Source organism: Mixophyes fleayi, chromosome 1, assembly GCF_038048845.1.
Source record: "Mixophyes fleayi isolate aMixFle1 chromosome 1, aMixFle1.hap1, whole genome shotgun sequence".
NCBI classification, from domain to species: Eukaryota; Metazoa; Chordata; class Amphibia; order Anura; family Limnodynastidae; genus Mixophyes; species Mixophyes fleayi.
Window position 1 is genome coordinate 455,250,965 of NC_134402.1, and position 17,135 is coordinate 455,268,099.

Genomic DNA, 17,135 nt, shown 5'->3' on the forward strand with positions numbered 1-17,135 from the left:
TTCTCTTACTCTCTGAGCAGGGAGTGCAGTGCAGGCTCAGCAGCAGAGTAGAAGGAGGTAGCCGGCTGTGTTGTCAGTTAATGTAATTGTGGGGAGGAACGGACGGATCTATCGGAACCACAGGACCCTTTCAGAATTTTGCTATCCGGCCCCCAAAGTGCCAGTTATGCCCTTAATGCCACCAGGACTATGGTCGATTTGATCTACTAGACACCATTTACTAGTAGAGAAGAGTGAACTTGGCCAAATTGAATTTGTCTGTGGAACAGGCCCTTTCCGACATGTGCAAAGTTCCAACAATCTCTGAGTTACGCATTTGCTTTGTCATTCTGCAGAAGTCTATGCTGTTCTATATTTGTAAATTCTCCTGGAGCCCTCTACCTTGATCTTTACCAGTGTCTCCTTCCTTCTCCTGCCCTCCTTTCCCTGTCTATTCATTTTAGGATTCCACACTTTACTCCATTCCTCTATTTTGTCTAATTTGCTACACATTTCATTTATCCCTTCAAGGGCCTCAACACTGAAACAATTCTTTTTTTCCCACCGGTTACCAGTGGTCCATCCTCCGAGCTTACACCATCAAGACTCTGATGACAGATGACTTTTCGGGGCGATTTACTATAGAAGTCATGTTGTTCTAATGAAGACTTTGGGTTCTGATGCCATTTTTGTTAACGTAGGGGAGAGCAGCAAGGGATCTGAAGATGTCTCTTCTGCGATGCTTTCCCCATAGGATTAAATGGCTAGAGCCACCTTCAGAAAGCGTTAGCCTTCTGGGTCAGGTTCCGACAAGCTAAGCGTTTCACAACTTGAAACAGTTGCCCACTAGTCCTTACTGAGTATTATCAGGACTGCGGGATTATACAGTAATTTGCGTAATGCAGAAGATAGCTCCGATATCTCTTGTGTTAGGCTTTTAAATAGTTAATTTTCTGAAAAATAACTAAACTATGCGAAAAAGCAGTTTCGGCATGGCTTAGGGCTTGATAAATAGGCCCCTCTACCTTCTCTCCTCTATTTAGCCCTTCTTCTGTTCCTCTATCTATGAGCCATGGCTTAGGATTTTCAGTTTCTGAATTAATTTGCTGTGGGATACTGTGTCCAATGACACTCTTAAATCTAAGTAAGCTATATCCCCTGATGCACAAGAATCTATTACTTTAGTTATCTGCTAGATTTGTTTGACATAAACTCCCAACGGCGATGCCATAATGCATTGGATCTTCTAATTGGTTTAACTCTTGAATAGTCAACATACCGCGGCGGAGGCATAAATACGACACGGCACAAATATCCTCGTATTGACCAGCAAGTGCAGGATGTTGTGAAATAACGACCGTCACGTTATAGTATTCACAAAATGTATGGTACACATACTGATCAAGCACCGACATACAGACAAGATGAACATTGGCTGGCGGAATGATGTGTCAGTAAGGTCTAACTGTGTCCCACTGTCGTTGAAGTACGATGGATGGATTTGGTGAGGCGCAAATTCACCATGTCCTTCTCACTTCAGGGGCACCGGGTCCAGCTCCATCTACATGAGGAACGTGCTTCATCTGTATAAATAACAAGCAAAGCCAGTTACCGTCTATATTCATCTCGCCCCCTTAATATAACTCAGTCAAGTTGTCTTGCATGCAGAACTAGCGTAGTAGCACCGTCAGCAGTGACTCCAATTTCTGGGGCATCACACAAATGGCGTCCTCCTCCTTCCCTATATGGATCATCATAACCATTTGTATATCAGTTGTGTAAAGACAGATTATGACCCACATATTAGACCCCACTAAATTAGACATTTGCACTTTTAAATTACTTTCCTTCATTTTACCGCCCACAGATGCCTCAGATTCCCTCATTCTTGGCGCATCTAAGGACACTGTACCGATAAATCAAAGTGCAAGGGGAGAAACACAGAAGGTAGAAACTAGGGGTAAATGTAACACACTTTCTAAAAAAGGAAAAGTGGAGGCGTCGCCCATAGCAACCAATCGGGTTCTAGCTCTCATTCATCTAGTACATTGTACAAAATTATAGCTAAAATTTGATAGGTTGCTATGGGCAATATCTCCACTTTTCCCCCTTTGAAGGTGTGGTACATTTACAACATGGTACATCCCTAATACAGGGGTCAATGAGAGAGGGTGATGCATAAGAGATATACAGTGAGCTGGAAGACAGATATTAAAGACCCCGCTGTGTTTAAATTCACAAAAGATAATCTGCAATCCTAACAAACCTGAAAAAAACACAGATCTGCTGACTGATTCTGATTATCTTTAGGTTTAAGTTGATCTAAAACGTTTATCAAATTCAGTTTCACTCTGCAAAATTATTTGGCCCACTAATATCCAAGTTTCTGAAAATGCCTGAATGGTAGCTGTGATTTAGTTAGTTGTACATGATGGAAAGAAATTGAGGGACATTTAAGGAATCTAAACAGCTCCAATCTATCAGGGTAAATTTAAAATGTGAGGACAGATGTATAGTTGGGGAATGACATGTCCTAGATCAACGTCAAATGTCAGTGTGAAAATAAAGCAATCAAGTATTTGTGTGCTACATGAAAAGACAGCCAGTATTTAACTTATGTGCAAAATGCATTAACACTAATGTGCAAATTATGATATTGCCAAGGTGCAAGCTTACTCATTTTTTTGCTTTCCTCTCCTTAATGACTCAGACCTAAAGGGTTTATTGTGAGGACAGAAACACATAGGATATATTTCAGGGTTTGCAAAGAATAAGGTGCAGAGATTGTGATGTAAGTTGTTTATTATAAGATGTGTAATAGACGGCGGAGTACATCATCCTGCTGATACAGGAACATGTCATTGATGAGGATGGAGATAGCTGTCATCCAGAGCAGCTACAGGAATCTATTACAGGAGCCAGCAGCTAAGGGCTCATTTAAATGCTCCCTCACTAAGCTGGATCTTCTCTTTGAAGATTCTCTGCGCTTGGTGAGGGCGGCTCTTTGCTTTTCTTGCATTTCTCGGCTGCACGCTCCATGAGTAATTATTCCCCTCCTGCCGCGTGATACTACGTCTGCTTTAGTCTCCTGTGACGCCTGGGAAGATGTGCTATCCTTGTCACATAGGACAAACATTTAATGGTCCAGTCTAGTGAAAGGGGGGAAGGGGGTGTCCTCTGACAAATATTCCCCTCTTTGTTGTGCAATCAGGACATGACAGAGTTAAATCCTGGACTCAGTATGCAGATCCCCATTCTGATACAGTGGATTCCGGGCTGTAGTTTTCTTCTGTAATTAAAACAATAACTCTTTTGTTTCTGTTACATTTGGCTGAGATAGAGCATCAGGATCCGTTCCTGAGTCAGTTATATACCAGCTATCAGCACAGTCGGTGAGCTGTAATATATGCTCAGTCTGACCCTCGCTGCAATCATTCCTTTCTAAAGATCGCATTGATACCAGTTATATGTTTCCTTCTTGCTCAGGGAATATAATAACTCACTATTATACGTGTATGATTTCCACCGGGCCCAGAGGACCGCGGAACTGCAGGAGCCAAACTATAACTGTTGCAGTGGCTGCGTTGGCTATGGGGCTTGGCGGTAGGCGGTGGCATGATGCTGTTTCTCCACACTCTGCTTTTCTGAGCTTGCAGTCAAGCCAAAATAATATTTCACTGTGCTGCCCCCCCCCCCCCCCAAACATGTCAGGACGAGCAGAGCGAGGACCTACAGAGGGTATGAGGCAGCACCGGGCCCCAAATTTTGTTATGGGGCCCGATGATTGTGGGTTATGCCCCCTGGGTGACTGCATTCATAAAAGAGCTTGCCTAATTACATTTATTATGCTGTTTACTATATTATAACTTTATCGCCTGATACTTGAAACAGATCTTTTGCTTAAACCACCTGTTTGAAACTCAGAAACACACTGTTGCTTCATTTCACAGATAGACTTTTAAAAGAGAGGCACCAACTGGTGGTGGCATTTTGTGTGTATCGATTCTTGCGATGGCACAGGCTGTTTCGCATCCAGATATACAATAGAGTTCCGCATTCGCTTCGCCATTCCAGACTGTAAGTGCAGTCCACAGTTTGTTTCCATGGTGGTAACAGTGTATGTTAGAGTTTCCAACAGGCAATTCCAGAGTGATATCCTGTTTCAGGAATCAGGAGTTATGCTATTGAACTATAGTGCATACTATAATGAATTCTCTCAAGTTACATCACTTTTTGAGTGGATTTACCATTTAACTTGTTTAGAAATAAGTATAACTTAGTAAGTAGGATGACAGCTCTAAAAATAAGAGTATCACTCTGGTAAACAAGCAGCTACAGTGTAAATAAAATGGGCATAACAATTCCAATATAAGTAATAGACAAATAGATGAAGCCAGCATGTGGCAAGTTCTGTTCCCAACAGCAAGTTCTGTTCCTGGATGCACAGCGCAAAATATTAGTATGTCCCCCAAACCTGTAGGGGAGATAAAATGGGCAGACTAGATGGACCAAGTGGTTCTTATCAGCCACCAAATTCTAAGGTAACGGATAAATAGTACATGATTATAATAGTTAGTGTTATGTTTGGCTCCTTTGAAGGGGATAGTTATAAACTGAGCTGCCGCTTTCAAAGAAGCTTAATGACTGTCACTATGATTACCGGTCTCTTGGTTTATAACATACCACAGGGGCTAACAGACAATAGAACATCAATGGAAATCCTCATCCCCTTCATGTCTCCAGGCGGTGATATCTCGGGTGTTGTATATAGTGTTGATGGAGTATATCACAAGCCTTTTAAAGGATAAGGTTTTAAACTTTCATAAGACATGGGATTCATGGTACACATTTTATCACACTTCATTACCTGGTACTAGTTGAGCCACTTCCTCAATTCTTGAAATGTTTGTATTTTTCTCTTTTCTTCTTTCTCCCAAAGCATTGTCTCTTTTACCCCTGGGGCGGTAGCAGCGCAGATCACCCCGCCCTAGATGGACATCTTGTTTTCCCTTACCACCCCCTTTCCCTTCCCTGGTCCCTTCCCCTTTCCTACATTTATACAGAAAAATTATTCTTTTCCCAGCCTGGATTCCAGGATTAGATTCAGTTCCAGCCATTACCTGTCAGACGCCAGTTTACTGTATTCCACTATTGCAATAAGTTATTTTGGAACATGCTCCCTACTCTACGAATATATCTAGAAGCACATGTATAGACTCTATTTTCTAGCTGTATAAATTATATGCAATAATGTCATTTTTATTTAGAAGTCCAACATCTAATGCCAATTGTTTTTCACTTTATGTTCCTGCTGTTGTTGAAAATAAACAGATTTAAAAAAAAAAAGAACATCAATGGGCAGATGATAGAGAGCTTAACAGGACAGTCACCTACTACCTCCATATGTCAGTGGCTGTGTCCGTCTCTTCTTATCGTGATGTTCATTAACTTAGTTCCTTAACTTAAAGTCCCAGTTCCACAAAATCAGCGGGGCTCTTATCTCCAGCCTGGTGAGACGGACGCTGAACAAAAACACAGACACCTCCTCTTTTCATGACACCTGCCCTGCCAGGGCCTTTGACAGCCATGCGGTTTGCCCATGCCTGTGTGCAGTAATGCATATAGCAGTGCAGTAATGCATATAGCACAGGTAGCCATCGACAGCTGAGCTAATCACTCAGGAGATTCAATGGCAACTAGAACAGACAATATTATATCACAGCTATACTCCTGAGCAGCAGGCTGGATGAAAGTGGAAGATGGGGAGAGGGGGAGAGGGCAGGCACATAAACCTAAGGTTGGACTAGAAGATATAGGAACAACCTGTATAGTACAGACTGTACTAAAAATAACCTTTATTTCAAGTAATTCACAATGGTACATTAGCTCTGTATTGGAAATTCCAACTGATTAAACCATTGCATGTTGCAAACCCGTACTTTCAGGCGACATAGAGCACCCAGAAGTGATGCTTCAGCCTGAGGCGGCCTCAGGCTTGCGGTACCATGACTAGATAAACCTCTTTCAGTCTTAGAGCTGCGACATTTGTATACATGTAGTGGTAATGTCGCGGCCTTCATCTTGGACGCAGGGAAATGACACAGAACTTCAGGAAAACAAACATAGAGAAATAGTAAAATGATACTTCACCCTAGTAAGATGACACTTTTAGAAATGAAAAGAGATTGGGAAGAGGTCAAATGATTAGGGGCAGCCAAAACCGCTGGATGAGTGACACGAAATGCGAGCGGGTACTTTCTATTCCACATATGAGCTGTACGTATCCATCAGTGTGTTGTGTCTGTCACAATACGACAAGTGCCGTATATGAAGAGCGCACCTAGACCCGCATTCAACAAGAGACGTTCTTTGTATCCGCTTGTAGTCGAATACGGACATGTGTAACCCCGATTTACGTTCTATTTCAGCCCCCAAGAGTTATGCAGTAAAAAAGTTCTAGAAATCTGTGTCTCTGTACCCTGCTATTATGGGGGCATGAAGGGTCAGGATTATGGGAAAATAAGAAATGTGAGTAAAGATTACTAGTGGAAAAATAAGGGATTGTTCTCGTATAACTGAGACACAGCGCCAATTAATGGATGACTTGGCGACCCCGAGCACAGCCCCTCTGATGGAAACTGTGATGTGTCCGGACCAAGTCGTGTGATGCGGAATTTCTGTTCCTCTCTTTCATTTTCTGTTCAGTTGAATAATTCATGTCTACATCTCTCGGAACGTGATATTCTCCTCAGTGTTTCTTTAGGAATCCAGCTCAGAGACAACGTATAAATCCTCTGGCATGGCAGCGTTACAGCCGTTAATAGAATAAATGAATTATAAGGAGCAGAACTCTTACTGGGGATACACCTGTAATAGATTTGAAGGACTGTGATTGAGGAACATCGGATTTCCTAGAAACATCAGCAAATATTGGTTTCTAAGAAACAGAAATGTTGCTTCGCTGTGTATATGGGCACTATCCTCAAGTCTATACATTATAGATTACCTAAACCCCTAACATTCGCAAACCATTCAATAGTAATTGAGCAATATTGGATAAAACTGTCGCGGAGTAGAAATGTAGTGGTTAAAAACACACAGGATCTGATTCATTAAGGAACATGCGCGTCGATACCGCATTGTATGTGCCCAGAAACAGGTGATACGCTAGTGGACACAAGTACACCCCATTAATCTCAGAACTCAAAAGACCCTTACTTCAGCCTAAGATTTCAGGGGCAGAATGGGAAGGGGCGTATGCACATAGTCAGTGTACAGTAAGGGTGCGCCAAGCTGGAGCGCATGAAGCAGCATCTGATTCAAGTCTTGGGAATCTCTCAGGTATGTGAATTTCTGTTGCATAACTTGCACCAGCTACAGGTCTAATCTAAGTGCCGATTACTGGTGATGACGGCTGTGTATGAAGCTAGAACAAGTGATTGCAATAAAGGGTTCACTGTGTATGTCACCATAAACCTCACATCACACCTTTAAAAAAAAAAATACTAAACATTTGCATGCAAATAAACACACGGAGACTTGGATAAGTTATTAAAAATTGCGAGAACTTTTATTATGAGTTTTAATTTTAACTAAACCTATGGTGGCGGAGAAAGGGCACTGCGAAACAGCTCTCAAGCTGGTAACACTATCACACAAGTGAACTGGCGCAAACCGCCGTATGTCCACAACCACAGGGGAACAAATCCCGTCATCACTAGCGCTGAGTTGGCGTCAGAGTGACTGCCCCTTTAAACTCACGCTGCCCTCCCTCACCGAGCCGGACAGGGACCCTTCTCACCGAAGGACCAAAAAAGGAGTTACTGGTGCCACCTAGGGGACAGTGACCTACGACCAACTACCTGTGCGCCCACAAATCAGCCGCTGAACGCAGTGCCTTCCTACCGCAACATTAACCCGGACAATGCAAAAAAACCGAGGAGTGGGTGGGTGGGATCTCGTGCTGTAGGAATGAGGCAGACAGGAAGTGCAGCCTACTATATCAAACAAGGTCCCTCCTCCAGAAACTCACATTGGTCGGGCCCAACCCCAATGTTAACCCCTTCAGGTTAGTGTTATTACAAACCCTGTCACCCTTTAAGTGTGTTCGTCCAATGAAGCCTCACTTGTCATCAGGAGCAACTGTAAATATGCATTTTATGTACAGTAGACATTAATAACATCATGATAAATGTATTTCATGGAAGAAGAAAAAAAAACTTTTTTTTTATTTTTTTCATTAATAACAATATTATTATGAGGTGTCAATATGTTTAATAATATATTTTTTATCTGTGTGTTCTGCTGGGACTTTATAAATACATATGCATTGTGCGTTTCCAGCATTGTGTTGTGGCTGACGACATACGGCAAGTGCTGTATATGCAGAGCGTTCCTAGACCCATATTCAGCAGGAGACGTTTCTTCAGATTCGCTTATGGTTGAGTATGGATGTGTGTGTGCCGAATTACAGGCGTTTTTATTTTTTGTTTGTTTAAAACGCACAATGGGCCTGATTCATTAAGGAAAGTAAGGCAAAGAAATGAGTAAGTTTTCTCCTGGACAAAACCATGTTACAATGTAAGGGGTGCACATTTACCTCCCCTCCAATGCAACATGGTTTTGCCAAGCTTCAAAGTTACACATTTTTTTTTTGCTCTCCTTTCCTTAATGAATCCGGCCCAGAATGAATATTTCAGATTTTGGGAGAAGAAAAGGACCAGTAAAATAGCCTAGACTGAGTGATTAGCAGAAGGAACAGCCAGTGATGTGATCGAGCAGTACTGAAGCATATAAGAGGCTTTGTGGTGATTATGATTATATTTATTTTTTTCAACATCCCGCTTTTATTCCCAGTGAAAATAGTGTAAGAAGGTGGTTAATATTGGGACAGAAGCATAATGGATCTTTAGTTAGACCTCAGAGAACTGTGTGTTGTTTTGTAGACTTCAAATGGACATTGAAGAAGTAGGAGAGGTCCATGGATTTAGTTGCGTGTTAAGTACAAATATTTGAAACAAAGAATCATGGACTTAGGGTCTATATACAGAGGTGCAATGAGCCATAAAACCAGAGAAAACAGCTGCTATCCCTGAGAGAACTGTCATTGGGTCAATTGTCTCAATTTATGAAGCGGTAAACGCAGGAGAAACCAGAGATGTCTCCTGAATTAACCTAATTATCGTGGGTTCCCGCAGTCACTATAGAACTCTATGGGGATTGCCATGTTAGTAATTTACAAAGGATGGCGTTAGCTTACCTTTTCCTATGGAATCTGGTGAAGCCAGAAAGACCCGTTGGGTCACATCCCTAAGCGCATGCGCAGAATTTAGTCACGTATGCGCATGTCACTTGTTGCGCTGCTGTTGAAGAATTAAAATATTTCGTAGAATCGGGATGTCCCTTTCCACGGGTCCTAGAGCAGCACCAGTATAGTATATACCTGTGATATAACATTATTTATCACAATGTTATGCTGCGATACATCATGTTACATATCTCAACGTACTGAGAACCCTTAATAAATAGACCCCTTAATATGTAGAGGTTTCTGAGCTTTTTTTGTCCTGCTTCTCTTCCCTTCATCTTATGCTTCTTTCTATAATCTGTAGACATTGTGACAGAACAGATATCATTCTAGAGCTAAAGGTGGCATTTCAATGCTTTCTTATTGGATATATTGAACCATACCATTTTCCTACATATTTTACCAATTTCTTAATTTGTAGAGATGTTCAGAAATTTAGAACCATTTTGAAAGAAGATCGAGTTTTCCGTTTTGATTTTCCTGTTTGAAATTTGAGGTTTGCCATACTTTGTTTGAGGTTCTTCATTCTTGGTTTGAGGTTCGTCATTCTTGGTTTGAGGTTCGCCATTTTTGGTTTGAGGTTCGCCATTCTTGGTCTGAGGTTCACCATTTTTGGTTTGAGGTTCGCCATTCTTCGTCTGAGGTTCACCATTTTTGGTTTGAGGTTCGCCATTCTTGGTCTGAGGTTCACCATTTTTGGTTTGAGGTTCGCCATTCTTGGTCTGAGGTTCACCATTTTTGGTTTGAGGTTCGTCATTCCTAGTTTCAATCAGAAATGCTAAAATTAAAATGTATGAATCTAATCTTGAACGCGTTTGAACTGGGTTGTAAATGGTGGTATTTGGCTTGATCAATCCTGCTCAGTGTAGCATAAACCCAATAGCTGCATAGAGGTCAGCAGTATGATGTGGATCTTAGTACATATAGATCTTTCCAGTAACACTGTATATAGCAATAGTTTAATAATGACAAAAATATAATATAATTAAAAGGAATCATTAAAGAAAATTATTGAATAAGGAATTTCTCAGATCCTAAAGTAACCAGATTTTCTGTATCTTCAGGTCCAGTTTACCACCCATCTTTTTCAATTATTTTATACATATATAGGGGGTTCGCCTCATAAATACAGATGCTGAACACTCACTCTGATCTTTTTAGCTTTGTGCGAGTGCCGTGGATCCTAAGCTTTCCGATGCTGCAACACACAACATGATTCATTTGTTCTTGATAGGCGCCAGTGTTAAATTATTGTGACAATTAAAGCAGAAATTATGGTTAAATATTAGTATCTTTCAAAAACCAAAGTACATAACAGCTCATGTATTTCCTCTACAGTTTTAAATAATTCCCGTTGCATATCTTTAACTTATTTTTAGAAACCTATAAATTCCTATGGCACATTCAGCCTGGTATTGAGACACAGAAATGTACCCAGACACGCTGGTTGGGTATCACAGTGCCAGAGGGAATTCCAGCTATCGGTTTATTTTATTTATTTACTTACTTACCACACAGCTCTGTTTAGTAAGATGGGAACAGTGTAGAATGAGACTTTCTCAACAACTAAAGAATAACTTTGTCTTCTTTAAAGCTGTAAGTTTATTTTGTAGTATAAATTATATTTCCAGAACATGCTGTTAATGTTCAGACATTAACAGCACAATATTACATTTAATTAATGAGAAAAAATGCCTTTATTTTTAACTGGTGGCATTAATTATATATAATTTTTCTGTGTGTTCTTTGGTGAATTTATAATCTACATAGGGATTGGACACATCCTGCAGTGTCTTGTATAATAAAACACAGAGACCTACACCCGAATTCAACAAGGCAGGTTTCTTGAGAACCGTGCCTTGATGAATTTGGGTCTGTGCAAAGCCTAAATACCTGCGTTTTAAACCAAATTCAGCTTGCGCTCGTAACGCGTTCCTTGATGAATCATGCCCAAAACTTCTACATGCAGTAGACAGTCCCGATGTCCCCTCGCTTTTAAGAATGATTCATTGCACATCTGGAAGTCGCCGCATCTCTGCACATATATACGTAGTTCTGTGTTGCAGAGGTGTCTCCTGGGAGAGGCAGGTAAGAAAGCTGCTTGATGTGTGTTGGGCGGACTTTTCAAGGCCGCCGGAGCAAAACCAAGGCATGATTTAATGGAGCGCTCATTATAAATGACCTCCTGAGCTTGCAGAGCAGCGCGAATGGTTTCACACAACCCTGTCACTGCTTGAGAACACTTAAGCCTGGCCATTAACTGTGGATATACGGGAAGTGTAGACGTATAGAGTCATTTGTCAGTGGATGCTGTGCATTGTGACCATTGTAGCTTAATATAAAGTTAGCTGTGATTAATAGCTGTAATTACTTAGAGGTTCTAGTGTAACAGTATTGTTTTATGATTTTATTGGAAATCCGATGCAGTGATTTAATATCACATTAAATACATTCACCCTGGAGGGTTGAACACTGTATAGGACAATGATTGTGTCAGTGTTACAAAATGAAGATTACAGTCATACATTATAACTCTAATCAACTGTCTCTGATTTTGGTGATCTAGTAATGCCATTTATTGCAGTTTTGAGACCTAAGTATGGGTTACAAGGTCTGGTTTCAGGCTGCATTCATCACTGAGCTCTGTGAGCTGGTTTCAATCAAAGAACTACCTGTCCCAGCATGCCTTTCTCTTATCCAGAGACTTAATACAGAGATCAGTCAATCTAAGGCAGCGGCACAGACTTAAACTTGCTTTGCCCATCTAAAGGCAGCGAGATTGCTGAGCTCAAGTGCTGGAAATGGTCAAATACAACGTGTAGAACAGCGCAGCCAGGGACAAAATAGGTAGAATTTAAGTTAATGCTCATTCATTAGGATTTTAAAATAATAAATAATGTGTGAGTGGGCATTTTGTGTAAAGCAGCGTCTGATTTTCAGACATGTCCTCTACTGGGTGTGGGGATCTCTCTTCTGGGATGCTTGGCATAAGCTTTATATTTCAGAAAGTATCGGTTGTACTCACAATGCTGGAGGACTCAAGTTGTGGAGTCTGGAGGACCCCAGAAACAGTGGCACAATAAACTGCAGGAATTGTGTAGTGTAAAATGAGCATTTCCAGTGTTAATGCTTTGTGTGTACTTGAGATGCTCAGGCTCGGTTTTCTGAAAACCGAGCCCACTCGAAGTTAGGAGAGCCGAGTAGGCTCACTAGTGTTAAGAGCGTTTTGTCGCTATCCAATAACGATTGTCGAATCTCGATTTGTGTTTCCAACGCACAAAGATTTATTCTCAAAAAGTAGCAGTATATATATCTAAGCGAAATAATAGTAAGTACAGCCGTTACTTATCGCAGGCGCTCTGGATCCAGTGAACAGTCATTCAGTCCTGAAGTCTGTGGTCTAGGTGACTGCACTCTGGATGAGGAGCTGCTGCTTATATGCAAACAGAGATACAGTAAAACAATGCAAAGGTGTGGCTTGCTTCTATTGGTCCAGGCATCAGGAGGGTTCAGGGAGTTGCAGATCATAGGCTAGTTTAACCTCAGGAATCCAAAGAAGGGGGTCATCTCTCCATGGGATGGGTTCTGATCTTCCCGCCAAGAGTTCTCATCGTAATAGTCCATAATGCCATAACATTAATAACTTGCGTATGCACCCTGAGATCCCTTCGCAAAGTGAACCGGACAGTTGGAAATGCGAAGGGGATTAGTATGATACCACACATGACTTCAACATGTACCATATGTTTTACTGATATGCATATAACTTATACTATTACACATAAATACTACTATATTTTGACATAAATGACTATGTGTTGCAACTATCATTAATGTATACTATTGTACAAGTGTGCGTGTTTATGCGAAAGTGTGTAAAAGACTGAATACTGTTGTTGCCACGTGTTGCAGCTGCGTATGCCCTTCCACGCCATAGCGTGCCCTTTCACGCCGTAACATACCGTACGTATCTTTTCAAACAAAGACAACCAAGTTTGCTCTATAATAATTGAAATGACTTTATCCAATTTGCTGACTTCGACACTAGCTTGCTCATTACTTTTGCGCGTCCTTGGATATGATTAGAGGGAAAACGTCATTGCTGCATTGTCGGATCTCGCGGGCTTTGGATTCCATAAGTACCTCCCTCCCCAGGAGATCCAGCACCATTGCTCACACAGAAACAGGGTTAGCAGTGTTCTTGTCACTCTCCAGTCTACAGTGACATTGCTCAGTGCCAGTGCTCACACAGAAACAGGAGGGGTGTCACTTGACAAAAATTGACTGGAAATGATTGGAAATTAATGTTATTGAGGTTAATAATAATGTAGGGATAAAAAAAGAGCCAAATTAAGTGATTTTAGCAAAAAAAAATTGGGATTTAGAAAAAAAAAATCAAAACCAAAATCAAAACACACGAGGGCGGTTTTGCCAAAATCAAATCCAAAACCAAAACACGGAGATAATTCAGATCCAAACCCAAAACCAAAACACAGGGGTCAGTGAACATCTCTAGTTTGCACTATATGCTGTATAATGTTACTGTTTTGAAGTGTATTGTTTTATTGCATGCTATAGTATTCTCTGTATGTTGTTCGTTTTTTATCGCTACTATGATATATATACACAGGTTTACATAGTGTGTTACAGATCACTTTGCAACCAAGGTGTATTAGAGTCCATATTTCATATATTCACCCCTATCAATTTACTGATAAAGCATTGATATGTTAACTGATGTGTGATGTTTGAGTCAACTTTATCCATAATTTATTTCATGGAAACCTTGTTCCCACGTAGAAAAGGGGGTAAATGTATCAATTAGAGATTTTTGGAAATCACCGATATACGGTGACTTTGCATGGGGAATTTAAAGCGGCAATGGCTTTAAAGGCAAGTTATTTTTATACATTTACCCCCAGGTCCGTTACTTTATATGGTGAAACTGATTTAACGACATGGAGGCTTGTATTGATGTTTCATTATTGTTTTATTTTTATTTAATAATTATTTTATTTCATTTTTGTAAATGTAAAAAAAAAATGTTTCCACATAATGTTTTTTTTAAATAAAATGTATTTTAATGGATAGACTCAGTTGTAGACTCCTCTGCGGATTTTTAATATTCATTTGATTTTGCTGAAAACACTTTTGTATATAGATAATATTAAGTAGATTCTTTCTGGTGCTGTAAACAGAATAAAAAAAGTGAAAATTAAGCTTTTTTTCCATGTAAGAAATATTCCCTCTGTCGTTCTGTGTTTTCTGCAGGATAACCTGAACTTGCTTCTGACAGAAGAGGAGATGTACAGCCTAATGGAGACGTTCAGTCAGTGTAAAGTTATCCCAGGTGAGATGAGCTGTTATAAATGACTGGATTATAGATTTTCTCTCTTCCCTGCTGAAGGGGGTAAAGATACAAAAATATTTATGGAGAATCACGTTTCATGGCGGAACATATTGTTCAGACGTGAAGTTCAATCTTCGCGTTATGCTTTTGTTTCTCCATTCTGCACTGCATTGTGTGTAGTTTATAGTCTTTGAATAGGACTAGGACTATGACGTGAGGTCGATGTGCTGTGTTGTGTGGTTGGGGTACAGTTTGGGAAAACTTAAGGCCAAATTCCACCTGCAAAACCTTGCCGCCAAATGCAGAATATTTGGAGGAAGAGTTTGAAATATTATGCACGTCTCTGCTCACAGCCCCTCCTCCCACAGACACTGCGATCCCTATGTCTATACTCTGTATACAGAGGAGTATAGTTCCTCCAAGGTGCAGAAAATCTTTATATCACTCCCGCCCTTCTATAGTCCATAGATGCCACCTGTCCCAAATTACCTTAGACAGTCCTAAGTTTAGAACATTTTTCATCATTGATCAACTGTGTAATACAATTCCCACTATTCTGCATGTTAGATGTAATTCTCATCCTTTGTTGTTACTCTTTGCACTTTAGGAGTTAATGTTTATAAAAAAATCGGAATTGTGTTTCCATGGTGCTTCGACATAGAATCCTACGTAACCTCTGTACATTAACGGGATCAGCTGGAAAGTGTCACTTTAATATATTTTACAATGTTAGCGACTAATATTACAGACACACTCTGACGAGCATTGTCTCTTGTGTGCGGATTACCCACTGGTCTCCTGTGTGCGCCTTACCCACTGCACCATGTCAGAAGTGCTCTCAACAATAATCATGTTTCTTCTTTTGGTTCCTGCCGCACATACAATTTTTCAGTGTGTAATTGACTAATTAAAGCTGGTACGGCATGTTCTAGTTGGGATTGCTACAAGGAGAAATCATTTCATTAGCGATCAATAGTATAGAACATCTGCTGCTCTGTACACACAGATAAATAGTTACAGAGGAGCAGGAGGGGTGTATGTCCGTGTATGGAGAGGAGGGGGGCTCTCAGCCAAAACAGAGCTAATAGGAAGGGCTGCCAGTCTGCATAGAGGAAAGTTTAATCAGCACAGTGTTAGAAGTTATGTAGATTTAGGGTCTGTGATAAGAGAGACATTTTTAATACAAGCAATATTTTAAAGAGCCTGTGTTGCCTTCATGTAACAGAGCTGTGTTGCAGGGGGTATGGCCGCAATGGGGTCCAGAGGTGGTAGTGCTGCCCCCCCCCCAATCCCGAGGCCTCCCACCTGCCCTCAAATACCAGAGCAGAGGGCTCCTCTGTGCGGCTTTATTGCACATTCGCCATACCTGTGAATGCAAAAAAGAGGCCACAGCAGGAGGCTGGGGTAACATCATCGGCCCTTACCAAAATTTTGCCATGGGGCCCGGCAGCACACAATTTCCACCTTGCAAGAATGGCAGACGTTTTGTGAGCGGAACCAATATGTGGATGCAACTTATTAACTCTCTAGGTACCAGTGACATCACCGAGGTATGAGGCGTGAAAGGTCTGCCTGTCAATTCACTAAGAGCCAGTGATATCAGCGAGAACTTTATGCCTCATGCCTCTGTCATTGGTACCTGGAATTGATAAGTCTGATAAATATTGGTTCAACCCAAAAAATGGCTGATTCCACAGTGCATAGGCACAAGGTATGTCCACGTATTAATGGACACTCTGCACATAAAATACTAATGTACTGTACATTTATTGCAAACAAATAAAACAATCTCAAATTGATGCCTCCCAAGTGTCCTGATTAAAGTGGGACAGTCCAAAGTTCTGTGCTCGGTCAACCTACCTGACCATCAGCACCTTTGTCCCACGTGTCGGTGGGTTGCCTCATTCACTTCTGCTCTGGCAATGCTGCGTGTGACAATGAACGGGTGTTTTGAGGGGAGGGGAGCCTAGAGCTTCAGAAGTGATAGCCACGCCCCTGCGGCATCACCACGCTGTGATGTGGCCATACCCCATTCTGACTTGGGGGCATGGTGAAGTTGGGAGGTATGGGTACAGTGGGCACTTCTCATACACCAGTCTGTGTATTTAGCTTCAACCTAACCACTGCATTATTGTCAGCACTCATGTCCTTGTAGAGAGATGAGTGAAATTGTGGCGAAATTTCACATAAATCAAATTCCACAGTGGGACTGGTCATTTCGCAGAAGTCGTAACACAATTTCCGCCTTTGCTGCGTCATTCCATGACATGGCATTCCACACTGTAACGATACATTCTGCATTGTGCAAAGGTGTCACGGCACCAGTGTCAATTCATTCTGCCCTGTGTCGTGGATGCCGTAGAACTGGGAATTAAGAGTGGAACAAAAATATTGGGGAGAATTCTGCGCTGAACTCTTAATTCTAAATTTTGGAATGAGGCGAATAGTCTGCAGAACAGTCTTGAAGATTTTACTCATGTCTGCCATAGTTCCCAATGT

At 41.1% G+C, this 17,135-nt stretch overlaps 1 protein-coding gene across 2 annotated transcripts in view; it reads left to right on the forward strand.

Moving 5' to 3' along the window:
• Positions 1-17,135, forward strand: part of PHF24 (PHD finger protein 24) — a 120,792-nt gene that overhangs the window by 92,294 nt on the left and 11,363 nt on the right. For both annotated transcript variants that reach the window (XM_075186989.1, XM_075186981.1), the window contains exon 4: positions 14,558-14,636. In XM_075186989.1, the coding sequence (XP_075043090.1) occupies positions 14,558-14,636 (79 nt within the window). The remainder of the gene's footprint in view (positions 1-14,557; positions 14,637-17,135) is intronic.